We start from the raw sequence: 15,347 nt of genomic DNA, 5'->3' as shown, positions 1-15,347 counted from the left end.
ACCACAGGAGGAGAAGGACCTGGGGGGGGAGGGGCGCAGACGAAACCAAGGCTGAAGCGACGATCACCCCCAAGTTCGGGTCCTTACAAGCAAAACGGGGCAGCCTCGGGGCATCTGGTGTAGCAACCAACCGAGCGCATTGCAACAACCCAAACTTAACATGCAACGCTTGCGCTGCCTGTACCCGAAGAACGTCATCACTAGACTGGGTAAACTGAGTCACCAGCAAGCAACAAAACTCGCAGGACTCAGGGTCGAAGGTATCACCGACCAAACAGGCAGCGTGACGGAGGCAAAAACAATGAGAGTCACCCCGAGACGAGCACAGAGCAACCCTAAAACTCGCACAAAGTGAGGTATTGCACGGTATTGCACGAGGGGCAAAGTATTGCCCCTCGTGCCTCTATGAGGGGGCCAGGTTCTGGCTCGTGGTCCCCAGTAGGCCCACAAAACTCCATACACATGAATGATGCCAAAGTCTGACATTTGCATATCAGCCTGAATAGCTCCGGGGAGCCGACGGGGCTCCACCCCCCCCCCAGAAATCTTACCAATACCAGCCTCACACTTCCACATATTTCTTTTTCTTTCTTTCTTTCTCTCTCTCTCTCTCTTCCCCTTTCTCTCTTTTTCCCTATTTTTGTTTTGTTTTAAACTAAGACTAGGGGTTCATAAGGGATATCAAATGACATGCCTAGTGAAACTGCAAGCAAGAGCTGTTATCCTACCTCACCCAAGTTGAAACCTACTTTTAGAGGCCCATTTATTATATGAGCCTGTTATATGCATCAGTAGGAATAGCCTTTATTCATTAACAACATTAGGCAACAATCAATAAGGAACAGAATGAGCTTGCAGCTATGTGCCAGAGCCTTTATGTGATCAATTGACCTGATCTCCAGTGTATCAACCTGTCGAGCAAACAAGTTCCAGATACGAGTCAGCCTAGGAGTGAATGATCGCCGATGGAGTGATGTCCTGAGTGATACAGATGGTGAAATGCATAAAGAATCTGTTTATGACTTTTGTGAGACCAAAGTTGGAATATGCAGCAGTTGTGTAGTGCCCATATCTCAAGAAGTACACCAATATGCTGAAAAAGTGCAAAGGCATGCTACAAAATGGCTTCTGGAACTGAAAAATAAAGAGTTATGAAGAAAGGCTACAGGTGTTAAATAGGCTAAAACTAGAAGATAGAAGAGAAAAAAAAAGCAATATGATCACCACTTACAAAATACTGTATTAGAAGGAATCAACCAAATTGACAAAGAGGAATTCATGAAATTGGCAGCCTCAAGGATAAGAGGTCACAGATTCAAGATAAGGAAACAAAGGGGCTGAAAAAATATTAGAAAGTTTTCTTTGCAAACAGAGTGGTAGACAATTGGTACAAGTTGAAAGTGGTGGAGGCTGAAAATATCAGTAGTTTCAAAGCGTTATATAACGAGTGCTGGGAAGATGGGACACCATGAGTGTAGCTCTCATCCTGTAACTACACTTAAGTAATTACATCAGCTCCTTGATTTAAGTAAATCAGAGAAACACTAACTCGATTATAATGAACCTTTACCTAACCTATCTTGACTTGAAACTAATCTAAGAGTCCTGCAGTGCAGGACTCTTAGACTAATATATATTGCTAAATTATTGCTAAGTTTGTTGATGTGCTTCTTAAGATATGGGCACCACACAACCGCTGCATATTCCAGCTTTGGTCCAACAAAAGTCGTGAACAATTCCTTCAGTATTTTGTCATCCATGTATTTAAAAGCAATCCGGAAGTTAGAAAGTGTAGCATAGGCTCCTCACACAATGCGCTTTATGTGGTCCTCAGGTGATAGTTTTCTATCTAGAACCACCCCTAGAACTCTTTCTTGATCAGAATTCTGTAAAGATTTCTCACATAATTTATAGGTTGTGTAGTCTATGTTCTCCTCTTCCACATTCCATAACATGGAATTTATTCACATTAAATTCCATTGCCAAGTGATGTTCCATATACTTATTTTGTTCAGGTCTTCTTGCAGGCCATGACAAACATCTAAGTTTCATATCTTTCCTATAATCTTAGCATCATCAGCAAACATGTTTGTATAATTCTGTACTCCATCTGGTAGATCGTTTATGGAGACAATGAACATTACCGGTGCAAGAACTGTACCCTGAGGTACTCCACTTGTGATATTTCTCCAGTCTGATACACTGCCTCTGAATACTGCCCTCATTTTTTATCAGTTAAAAAAATTTTCATCTACGTTAGAGTCTTACCTGTCACCCCCTCCAATATGTTTCAGTTTCCAGAACATCATCTAATGTGGAACTCTGTTAAAAGCCTTTTTTAGGTCCAGATAGATGCAGTCAACCCAACCATCTCTTTCCTGTAAAATCTCTGTGGCTCGATCATAGAAACTAAGTAAATTTGTTACACAGGATTTTCAGATCGAAAACCATACTGACTGTCAGATACTATAACATATTCCTCCAGGTGTTCTACCCATTTAGTTTCAATTATTTTTCCCAAAATTTTGACTATTACACTTGTCAATGATACATGTCTGTCAATAATTGAGGGGGGGGGGGGTCATCCCTGCTTTTGTAGATTGGAACTATGTTAGCCACCCCACTTTTGTAGACTGGAATTATGTTAGCCTTTTTCTACACACCTACTATGACTCTTGTACACATGGATGCCTGAAAAATCAGTTCAAGTGGGATGCTAAACCTGGGTGAATATTCTCTCAGAACCCATTGTAAAACTCCATCAGAGCCAACTGCTTTGTTCATACTCAGCACCTTGAGAATTTTATGCACCTTGTCTCAAGACACCTCTATGTGCTCTAAGTTGTTCCTCTGGAATTCTTATTGTGTTCCTTAACCACCGTGCTGCGCCGAGTTTATTGTGAAATTCCCCCTGTGCGCATGAAATAAAGTGTTCCCCAAAAATTCTTTTTTCTTCATAAAATGATAAATTCCCTTCCCTGAACATGTCTATGTAAAAATAAATACCAAATTTCACTTACTTTGACTGTGGGGACGTGGACAAGGTGTGCTGTGACATCATCAGGGACTGGTCGCCTGTGCATGAATCGCCCAGACACGGTTGCACGGGCCATTCAAGCACCGGGTGTTGCCACAAATATATTTTCAATTATTTGTTCTATGTATTTCCAATGTGTTTTTTTTTTAATCGTATATGATGCATATTTGTGTCCTTTACAATATGTATACAGTAGAACGTTCATAATGGTCCATGGAACTGTGATACATGTGTCAGTAATGTGTCCACAATAAATGTTTATTGTTGCAATTTTACCTGTTAAAAATTCACTAAAATTACAATATGTACAGTTTCACACACCATTTACATAGTGACACTCTGTATTACACACTCAGTACTTTGGAAGTGAGTAATAATCAACGAAATAGTCCATGGTGCACAGCGTGATTTCGCTCTCATTGCACCAGGTACAGATAAATTTTCGCTTCCTGTTTCTTCATTCTGTGTGCTTGCAAATAACGCTCTCAGTAACTAAACCCTTGGCTTTAGTACTTGTAGGTTGTATGTAGCCAAGCTTGTAAAGCATAAGATAGTATTGAAAAGATTATAGGAAAAGATCAGTTTGTAAGGTAGTCTTGAAAAGATCGCTTTGTATGGTCCCACACAGGAAGAGATTCAGCTTGCCTCAAAGAGTATCCGTCAGTCAGAAAGAGATTCAGCTAGCCTCAAAGAGTGTCCATCAGTTAGGAAGAGATTCAGGTATTCTTGAAAATATTTATGGAAAACACCACCATGGAAGCCGCTAACACAGTTCATCTATGCTACTTGTATCAGATGCATCATCACTGAACGCAGAAAACGATTCATCTATGTATCATCTAAATAAATTAGAGATAGCATAGGATTGCAAGGGTGACGCTCAGAGCTACAACTGGATACGCTCGCTGTATCACTTGCATCCGACCTTTGTGTTAGGTCCTTATTGCACCTAGCTTCACCAATATTATGATCCTTATGTTCTTCAAACAATAAGGTTTGAATTTTACCGACAGAGCGTTATCTTTCAACACCGTGTCGGACAGGTGTTAGAGAGCCAGAGGTGCGTGCGCCACCCATGGTTGCTCATTCAGTACTAACCCAGCCAGCAGCCCTAGGGCATTCTGGGAATTTTTTCCAAGATGGCTGCCTCTCACTGGAGGTCCTAAGAGTCCATTTCGTACACAACCAAACTCGCACACATTTAGAATGGGTACGGAAAAATCGAAGAGAGTTTTCTCGGTTGACGCAGTTTCCCGCCAATCGAGAATACTCGGCTGGCGCTGTTAGGTGCTTAAAGATTTAATTTTGTACAAACACACTTTGGAATGTTTCGTTTAATGATTCATACATTTCCTTTTCATTTTCTGTGAATCTGTTTCCCATTTTCAACCTCTGAATATTATCCTTTACCTGCAATTTGTTATTAATGAATTTATAGAATAGGCATAGTTCTGTTTTACATTTGTCTGCTATCCCTTTTTAAAAATTTCTTTCTGCCTCTCTCCTCACTGCTGTGTAGTTGTTTCTCGCATCTTTGTATCGCTGGTATGTTTGGGGGTTTTCCCTCTTCCTATACTGATTTCATTTTTGTGTCTTTTGGTCTCTGGCCCTCCCGTAATTTCTGGTGAACCAATCCTGTTTCCTAGGTCTGCAACTCTGTTTCGAAATGAGCATTTGTGTGTCTTCATCGTAAATTTTGCAAAATTTGGCATACACCTCATTTACTTCTTTGCCTAGCAACAAATCTGTCTAATTATACTCACTAAAAAAAATTTCTAAGGTCCCCATAGTATTCTCTCTTGAAATCGACTTTAACAACTGTTTCAGTGACCCCATTTTCTTCTAGATTATATTTCAAAGCATATGTAATGTCCAATAGGACATGATCATTCTAAATGATCAATCACTGGTGTAATTACCTAAGTGTAGTTACAGGATGAGAGCTACGCTCGTGGTGTCCCGTCTTCCCAGCACTCTTTGTCATATAACGCTTTGAAACTACTGACGGGTTTGGCCTCCACCACCTTCTCACTTAACTTGTTCCAACCGTCTACCACTCTATTTGCGAAGGTGAATTTTCTTATATTTCTTCGGCATCTGTGTTTAGCTAGTTTAAATCTATGACCTCTTGTTCTTGAAGTGCCAGGTCTCAGGAAATCTTCCCTGTCGATTTTATCAATTCCTGTTACTATTTTGTATGTAGTGATCATATCACCTCTTTTTCTTCTGTCTTCTAGTTTTGGCATGTTTAATGCTTCCAACCTCTCCTCGTAGCTCTTGCCCTTCAGTTCTGGGAGCCACTTCGTAGCATGTCTTTGCACCTTTTCCAGTTTGTTGATGTGCTTCTTAAGATATGGGCACCACACAACAACTGCATATTCTAGCTTTGGCCTAACAAAAGTCATGAACAATTTCTTTAGTATATCGCCATCCATGTATTTAAATGCAATTCTGAAGTTAGAAAGCATCGCATAGGCTCCTTGCACAATATTCTTTATGTGGTCCTCAGGTGATAGTTTTCTATCTAGAACCACCCCTAGATCTCTTTCTTTATCAGAATTCTTTAAAGATTTCTCACATAATATATAGGTTGTATGGGGTCTATGTTCTCCTATTCCACATTCCATAACATGACATTTATTAACATTAAATTCCATTTGCCAGGTGGTGCTCCATATACTTATTTTGTCCAGGTCTTCTTGAAGGGCATGACAATCATCTAAATTTCTTATCCTTCCTATTATCTTAGCATCATCAGCAAACATGTTCATATAATTCTGTATGCCAACTGGTAGATCATTTATGTAGACAATAAACATCACTGGTGCAAGAACTGAACCCTGTGGTACTCCACTTGTGACATTTCTCCATTCCGATACATTGCCTCTGATTACTGCCCTCATTTTTCTATCAGTCAGAAAATTTTTCATCCATGATAGAAGCTTACCTGTCACCCCTCCAATATTTTCCAGTTTCCAGAACAACCTCTTATGTGGAACTCTGTCGAAAGCCTTTTTTAGGTCCAGATAGATGCAGTCAACCCAACCATCTCTTTCCTGTAATATCTCTGTGGCTCGATCATAGAAACTGAGTAAATTCGATACACAGGATCTTCCAGATCGAAAACCATACTGTCTGTCTGATATTATATCATTTCTCTCCAGGTGTTTTACCCATTTAGTTTTGATTAGCTTTTCCAATACTTTCACTATTACACTTGTCAATGATACAGGTCTATAATTGAGGGGGTCTTCCCTGCTGCCACTTTTGTAGATTGGAACTATGTTAGCCTGTTTCCACCCGTCTGCTACGATTCCTGTACACAGGGATGCCTGAAAGATCAGGTGAAGTGGAATGCTGAGCTCAGATGCACATTCTCTCAGAACCCATGGTGAAACGCCATCTGGGCCAGCTGCTTTGTTCTTCCCGAGCTCCTTTAGCATATTTTCCACTTCATCTCTAGACACCTCTATCCGCTCTATGTTGTTCTCTGGAATTCTTATTGTGTCTGGTTCTCTGAAGATTTCATTTTGTACAAACACACTTTGGAACTTTTCATTTAATGTTTCACACATTTCCTTTTCATTTTCCGTGAATCTGTTTCCCATTTTCAACCTCTGGATATTATACTTTACCTGCAATTTGTTGTTTATGAATTTGAAGAATAGGCCCGGTTCTGTTTTCTGTGTGTGTAGGTGTTGGTGCTGGGAAAGATTAAGGATGACAGATATGGTCTGAGAAAACAAATTATTAACAGATAGGGTTCAAACACTTCTAAATACTCAAGATATCTAGAGAAATTACAACTTCTTAGAGAGGTCTTTTCATATCCCATAACCTGCAGTAATGTGGACAAATACAAGTCAGTACAGTATATACAAATAGTTAAATCTACTGTATTAATAAATCTATAAAACATTAAATAATCACAACCACCACATTTACAATTAGATTTTAATTCCTTAAGAAATTGATTACATTAAATAAGAACTTTTTTATAGATGAGACATAACTTTTTTGGATAAAACTGCGTATGTAGAATGATGTGTATGGGGAAAGCTTCGGCATACTCACATGGTGTCGGGTGATGCTGCCTTGTCCTCTGTAGGAAGGTCTAGGCTGGGGTTAAGATCATCTTCACACACAGCACTCGCCAGGGAAGCCAGCAAGGTCAACACTCTTAAGAGAATGGCCTCATTGGTGGTCGCCACAACCAGTGTCGTCAATTTTCTTGGTCCCTAAAATTAAAAAACATACATCAAGGTTTGATAAGTAAACCACTTATTCTTTGCATACTCTATTGGTTTTCAAAAAATGAAATATAATCTAAGATCTTTTTCAAACATACTGTACTAGTGCTTGTAGTGCTTTCAAAACATAATACAGCAGGAGGGTCGTGATTTGTATAACTATTTCATTCCTGGAAAACCTGTGTAAGGCTCAAGCCATGCAAATCAACTTAACGGCACAGAGTATGGGAAAAATAGTTACATTGCAGAAACCTCCCAAAGTCACTAACACTGACTCAACTGATTGATCCCATATTCTACTACTGGACAATCCTGTCTTAACACTGTCTTAGACAACCCATCACTAATACAGCTTTCCTGACACTGATGGTGAGGGAAAGACCCAACACATGTAATTATCTAAGTGTAGTTACAGAATGAGAGCTATGCTTGTGGTGTCCCATCTTCCCAGCACTGTCATATAAAGCTTTGAAACTACTCATGGATTTGGCCTCCACCACCACCTCACTTAACCCTTAAACTGTGCATGGAGTATATATACGCCATGAGTAACATGTCCCACAGTGTGCATGGCGTATATATATATATATATATATATATATATATACGCCATAGGGTGACAGGCACGATTCAAATGACCCACGGCTACACGGGGTTCACATTAGCTTCCTCAGGGCTCTTGTAAACAGACGCCATGTTTAAAAAAAATCGTGAGCAATATTCTCCGGTGTGAGAGCCACAGTACTGTTGGATCAACCAAGGCTGGCGTACGCACCATGAGCGAACAGCATTGCTGTTTAGCTTGTGACCACAGCATCGCAGAAAAATGTCAAAATAAATATATAACTGCTATTATTTAGCGATATCTAACTATATCAGCTTAGTTGTACAGATGTGGTGCACAAAACATATAGGTTAAATATAACATCTGTATATAGTGTAATAACACCACAAACGGTATTGTTGGGGGAGAAAGTTTAGTACGTGTGACCATGAATGAGTGTGGGAGGCAGATGCCAGCTGACTGTGTGTAGCGACGACTCTTAGTGTCTGAACTAACTATATCAGCTTAGTTGTACAGTTGTGTTGAACAAAGCATCTAGATACTTATATATAACGTCTGTATATAGTGAATAAAATAAAAAAACAGGATGGTGGGAGGAGAAAGTGGGCGAGTGAGGTGTTGTTGAGGGAGTGGCAATGAGTGGCTTGCTGGTGTGTGGCAGTCACTCCTCATTGCTTTTTGACTCTCAATACCAACTTAGTGGTTCGTTATGGTGAACAAAACATGCAGATACTTATATATAACCTGTGTATAGTGTGTAATAACAGCAAAACTATTTGTTTATTGTTTTATGAACATAATAATTGAATCGCTAATATGCACACCATACTTTTGAGTACAGCGATGATTCACCCCTTTTATTACATAAATATATCACAATACACACTACTGAACAATATTACTGCAAAAAACTAAGAAAAAATCAATCAGAGACATACCTTACCTTGAGGTTACCTTGAGGTGCTTCCGGGGCTTAGCGTCCCCGCGGCCCGGTCGTCGACCAGGCCTCCTGGTTGCTGGACTGATCAACCAGGCTGTTAGACGCGGCTGCTCGCAGCCTGACGTATGAGTCACAGCCTGGTTGATCAGGTATCCTTTGGAGGTGCTTATCCAGTTCTCTCTTGAACAATGTGAGGGGTTTGCCAGTTATGCCCCTTATGTGTAGTGGAAACGTGTTGAACAGTCTCGGGCCTCTGATATTGATAGAGTTCTCTCTCAGAGTACCTGTTGCACCTCTGCTTTTCAACGGGGGTATTCTGCACATCCTGCCATGTCTTCTGGTCTCATGTGATGTTATTTCTGTGTGCAGGTTTGGGACCAGCCCCTCAATTATTTTCCACGTGTAAATTATTATGTATCTCTCCCGCCTGCGCTCAAGGGAGTACAGATTTAGGCTCTTTAGTCGGTCCCAATAATTTAGATGTTTTACTGAGTGGATTCTAGCAGTAAAGGATCTCTGTACGCTCTCCAGGTCAGCAATTTCTCAAGCTTTGAAAGGGGCTGTCATTGTGCAGCAGTACTCCACTCTAGAGAGCACAAGCGTTTTGAAAAGTATCATCATCGGTATAGCATCTCTAGTGTGAAAAGTTCTTGTTATCCAACCTGTCATTTTTCTTGCAGTTGTGACGGCTACTTTATTGTGTTCTTTAAAGGTAAGGTCTTCCGACATGAGTACACCCAGATCCTTTACATTGCCTTTTCATTCTATGTTATGATTTGCCTGAGTTTTGCACGTGGTTTCCGTTTTTATATTTTCAATTTTTCCGTAGCGCATGAGCTGGACCTTATCCTCTTTAAACACCATATTATTTTATGTAGCCCATAGACCTGATCTACATCTGATTGGAGGTTTGCCGTGTCCTCTATGTTGCCAACTCTCATGAAAATCCTAGTGTCATCTAGGATTTTCATCATCATCTGTCATCTGTATCATCTGTATCACTTAGATGATACAGTGCTATAGGTTGTCTTCTTGTCTATGTCCGATATGAGGATGAGAAAAAGTACTGGAGCAAGCACAGTACCCTGGGGGACTGAGCTCTTCACGGTTGATGGGCTGGATTTTATTTTGTTGACTATTACACATTGGGTTCTGTTAGTCAGGAAATTGTCAGGAAATTGTCAGGAAAAAAATTGAAATAATTAGGTAATATCATCTTTGTGGCAACTCCCACCTGTGTGGGAGTTGCCACACAGGTGGTAATCAGGTGACCGATCAGGTGACGCTGACCAGCTCTGACGACCGCTCTGTCAACGCCCACTTTTTGCCAGACTTCCTCGGCTTATTGCGCCCAAAATATGTCACCTACGATTTTTTTATTATTTTTCCCGTGCTCAGTGAACACAAATTAACATTTTTAGAAGAATAAAAAAATTTTAGAATTTTTTTCTTGCGCACAGGGGTGTAAATCTCCTCAGGACCCCTTAGCAGCGTAAGGGTTAACTTGCACTCTGAGAGTTGGGACCCAAAGGATGCATCCATAGGTCCAAAGAGCCCCAATAGGCTTTTCCAGGGGCCCTTAGGCTTACTGCTAAGGAAAGCCCATGCAAAGTATTGCTAACCGGTTGTGCCCAAACTACCAAAAGAACTGCTAAAAACCTAAACCCCTGCGACGTGTAAAAGCATGGGGGGGCTAGCAGAAGACCAACAATACAACAGAACGGCGGATAAACCATGGGGCAGACCCCCACCAGCCAAAATAAACAAAAGAAAGTAAAACGCCACGAAAGGACAATGTCCCCCAGGAGGAACAGAACCGGCCACCGTGTATAACGGGAGACAAGCTGCAGAAATACCTTGCGCCCCTACTAGCAACAATACCACTTCCTACCCAAGGCCAAACAGTGGCAACAAGTACCCCAGCTGACCCCCAAGGGCAGGCAATTGCCGAGCAGCAAAAGACCCCCCTACCGAAGCGGTTCCCGAACGCCCTGTGGAAGATAACCCCCAAGACGCAAATGCAGTACTTATAGGGCGCTCGGGGAAGGTGGCTCTAAGAGCTTGCAGCCCCAGTACTGATTAATTACTCCTGGCCTGTGCACCACACACTGCAGAATACACCACAAAGCACAGAACTGCAAGAGTCAGAGGCCAAAGTCAACAACCGCTGCAGTCCACATCAGCCAAGGAACTGAAGGCTAAATGCTTATGATTGGCATGATGGCATTAGTGACATTTGCTTGTTTTAGTTTAGGAGTTCTGCCTCCCTGTTTGGTTTTAGGTAGCAATTTTTACCATGTGGGGTTTGTTTTGTTACACCTTTCTGGGTGCCAAACCCCAGTTGATGGCAGACATGGAATGCATCCTAAAACATGGGAGTTTCCATAGGCCATTGCTTTTCGTGCCTCTCTGAGTGGGCCAGGTTCTGGCTCATGGTCCCTGGTAGGCAAAAACTCTACAAGAACATCTACATCATAATCAGAGACAATGTATCAGATTGGAGGAATGACACAAGTGGCCAGGTTCTGGCTCATGGTCCCTGGTAGGCAAGAACTCTACAAGAACATCTACATCATAATCAGAGACAATGTATCAGATTGGAGGAATGACACAAGTGGCCAGGTTCTGGCTCATGGTCCCTGGTAGGCAAGAACTCTACAAGAACATCTACATCATAATCAGAGACAATGTATCAGATTGGAGGAATGACACAAGTGGCCAGGTTCTGGCTCATGGTCCCTGGTAGGCAAGAACTTTACAAGAACATCTACATCGTAATCAGAGACAATGTATCAGATTGGAGGAATGACACAAGTGGAGTACCACAGGGTTCAGTTCTTGCACCAGTAATGTTCACTGTCAACATAAATGATCTGCCAGATAGAATACAGTATTATATGAACATGTTTGCTGATGATGCTAAGATAATATGGAAGATAATAAACCTAGATTATTGTTATGATCTTCAAGAAGACCTGGACAAAATAAGTATATGGAGCACCACTTGGCAAATGGAATTTAATGTGAATAAATGCCATGTTATGGAATGTGGAATTGGAGAATAGAGGCCCCACACAGCCTATAAATTATGTGAGAAATCTTTAAAGAATTCTGACAAAGAAAGGGATCTAGGGGTGGTTATAGATAGAAAACTGTCACCTGAGGACCACATTAAGAACATTGTGCGAGGAGCCTATGCTACACTTTCTAACTTCAGAATTGCTTTTAAATACATGGATGGCGAAATACTAAAGAAATTGTTCACAACTTTTGTTAGACCAAAGCTGGAATATGCAGCGGTTGTATGGTGCCCATATCTTAAGAAGCACATCAACAAACCGGAAAAGGTGCAAAGACATGCCACTAAGTGGCTCCCAGAACTGAAGAACAAGAGCTACGAGGAGTGGTTAGAGGCATTAAATATGCAAAAACAAGAAGATAGAAGAAAAAGAGGCGATATGATCACTACGTACAAAATAGTAACAGGAATCGATAAAATTGATAGGGAAGAATTCCTGTGACCCGGAACTTCAAGAACAAGAGGTCATAGATTTAAACTAACAAAACAAAGCTACCAGAGAATATAAGAAATTCACTTTTGTAAACAGAGTGGTAGATGGTTGGAACAAGTTAGGTGAGGTGGTGGTGGAGACCAAAACCATCAGTAATTTCAAAGCGTTATATGACAAAGAGTGCTGGGAAGACGGAACACCACGAGCGTAGCTCTCATCCTGTAACTACATTTAGGTAATTACACTTAGGTAATTACAGGGGTTCAGTTTTTGCACCAATAATGTTCATTGTCTACATAAATGACCTACTAGAAGGAATACAAAATTATATAAACATGTTTACTGATGATACTTAGATACTAGGGAAGATAAGAAACTTAAGACAACTGGCATGCCCTTCAAGAATACCTGGACAAAATAAGTGTAAGGAGCACCATGTGGGAATTTAATGTGAATGAATGCCAAGTTATGAAATATAGAATAGGAGAAAATAGACCACACACAACCTACAAATTACAGTGGCACCTCGACTTCCGATTGCCCCTACTTACGATAATTTCGAGTTAAGATGTAAATTTCATCGAAAAATGCGACTCGACATCCAATGGTGTTGTCGACTTCCGATATTTGTTAGTACACGTTCGGGTCGACCGAGCGCATGGTTCCCGATCACGCTGTCTGACCTACCTCAGTTTACTACAGCTGCCCGCTTAGTGACGATCGCGCCTATAAGAAATTCCGCGTTTGTGGTAATTTTTTGCATTTTGAACATTAATTATTATATATCATGCCATGAGTCCCAGGAAAGTCAGTGGTAAGGCTCAACATATGAAAACCCATGTAAGGATGACCATAGAGCAGAAACAAAAGTGCAGAATGTCTCTTCCTCAACAATTAAGAAAATGTGTGCAGCATGGGAAGAATTGCAAACTTTTGCTGAAACGACTCACTCAAATGAAGCTGCAGTAGGCCGTTGTCTTAACCTATTCAATGACACTGTGATGCATCATTACAGACAAATGTTAAAACGAAGGGAAAAACAAATGTCTCTTGACAAATTTGTAGTGAGACAAACAAGCCCTGAACCACAACCAGGTCCTAGTGGTATTCAGGCAAAACGTAGGAGAGAGAGAGAGAGTACCCCAGAGAAAACATCACTGCCTGATGTGATAATGGAAGGGGATTCCCCTTCCAAACAGTAACAACTCTCCTCCTCCCCCCTTATCACCATCTTCCATATGCCATCAAGAGCCCTCCATAAAGGTAAGATAAACTTAGGTACTGTGTTGAAGTTAGAAAAAAACATTGTGTTCAGTATAAAATGTATTTGTATGTTAATATTTTGGTGGGTGGGGAACGGATTAATTCAATTCCCTTTATTTCTTATGGGAAAAATGACTTCGACTTACGATATTTCGACTTACGATCCATCTCTGGGAACGGATTAGCATCGTAAGTCGAGGCCCCATTGTATGTGAAAAAGCTTTAAAAAATCCTAATAAAGAAAGAGATCTAGTTGTGGTTCTAGATAGAAAATTATCACCTGAGGACCACACAAGAAACATTATGTGAGGAGCCTATGATAAGCTTTCCAATTTCAGAATTGCTTTTAAATGCACATAGTGAAATACTAAAGAAATTGTTCACAACTATTGTAAGACGAAAACTGGAATATGCAGCGGATGTATGTTGCCCATATCTTAAGAATAAATGGTTCCCGGAACTGAAAGGCAAGAGCTATAAGATGAGGTTAGAGGCATTAAATATGCCAAAATTAGAAGACAAAAAAAAAAAAAAGAGGCGATATCATCTCTACATATAAAATAGTAACGGAAATCGAGAAAATTGATAGGGAAGAATTCCTGAGACCTGGAACTTCAAGAGCATGAGGTCATAGATTTAAACTAAAGAAAGCTGCCAAAGAAATACAAGAAAATTCACTTTTGCAAACAGAGTGGTAGACAGTTGGAATAAGTCAAGCGAGAAGGTAGTAGAGGCCAAAACTGCCAATAGTTTCAAAGGGTTATATGACAGAGTGCTTGGAAGACAGGACACCATGAGCATAGCTCTCATCCTGTAACTACACTTAGGTAAATACTTAAGTAATTACAGGTGCAGCTGGTGGCTATACACCAGTCCAAATGAGAAACAGTGGCAGCTGGTCTTAGTTTTTCTTCTTTCTAACTTGGGTTTTAGGCATTTCACCCTTTGATCATCTGTGGTGGAACTTCTGGGTTACAATGTTTGCTGAACACTTTTCTGTATCTCAACTATACAAATGACTTAAGATACAACATGATCACAGAGGTACATTTTCTTACAGTCCTGTTACTTCTGCATGTACCTCATATTATCTGTCTATAGTCACTTCACTTAATTTGATGAAAATATAGCATACTGGAGTTTGGCCATTTGCAAGATATGATGAATAAGGACAAGCAGTTAACTTGATGGATCTAGAACAATGACTGTTTCTACTCATTAGCCAATAAACAAACCTGTAATTGGTGTTCTGGACAGGAATAGCTGGCTTGGTGCAGCAAGCATGCTCTAGTAAGCTCCAGTCTAGGATTGGCCAATCCCAGAGCTTCAATCTCTGCAATTGGCCAATCATCAACTGGCTATTCTGCAGGTGTGGTAAGCCCAGTGGGTCGCTGTAGACTCATCCAAGGTGATGTGGGTCATGACATCTTTGATCCTCTGTTCATCGTTGAGGATGACTTGACCTCCTAATCTTCTTGCCTGAAGTAGAATACTCCTGTCAGTAGCCTTCCAAGATAGCCAGTTCCTGGTGTTGGCATCTAACAATGGAAATGCTACTCTTGCTCCATGTTCCTCATTGATTAAATGCACGGCAGTTCTTGCAACATCAAATGCTGCTAGCATTATGGCCACTCAAAAGAGAGACCAAACAATCTAGGTTTTAATCCAGTACTAAGGGAGATAGACTTTACGCACCCACCTCTTTGCACTGTCAGCACACGAGGGTAGACTTCCTGACGTGCACCTTGCAGTTGCTCTACAATGTGCCACTTGGGAAACA

General features: G+C 40.8%; 1 protein-coding gene across 1 annotated transcript in view; it reads right to left on the bottom strand.

Annotated features, from left to right (window-relative positions):
• LOC123758632 (uncharacterized) overlaps nt 1-15,347 on the bottom strand; it is a 66,975-nt gene that overhangs the window by 24,647 nt on the left and 26,981 nt on the right. The window contains exon 10 of the mRNA XM_045743129.2: nt 7,112-7,275. Coding sequence (XP_045599085.2) covers nt 7,112-7,275 — 164 coding nt within the window. The remainder of the gene's footprint in view (nt 1-7,111; nt 7,276-15,347) is intronic.

Source organism: Procambarus clarkii, chromosome 31 (assembly GCF_040958095.1).
Source record: "Procambarus clarkii isolate CNS0578487 chromosome 31, FALCON_Pclarkii_2.0, whole genome shotgun sequence".
In the NCBI taxonomy this organism is placed as follows: Eukaryota; Metazoa; Arthropoda; class Malacostraca; order Decapoda; family Cambaridae; genus Procambarus; species Procambarus clarkii.
This window is presented reverse-complemented; position numbering and strand designations above follow the sequence as displayed.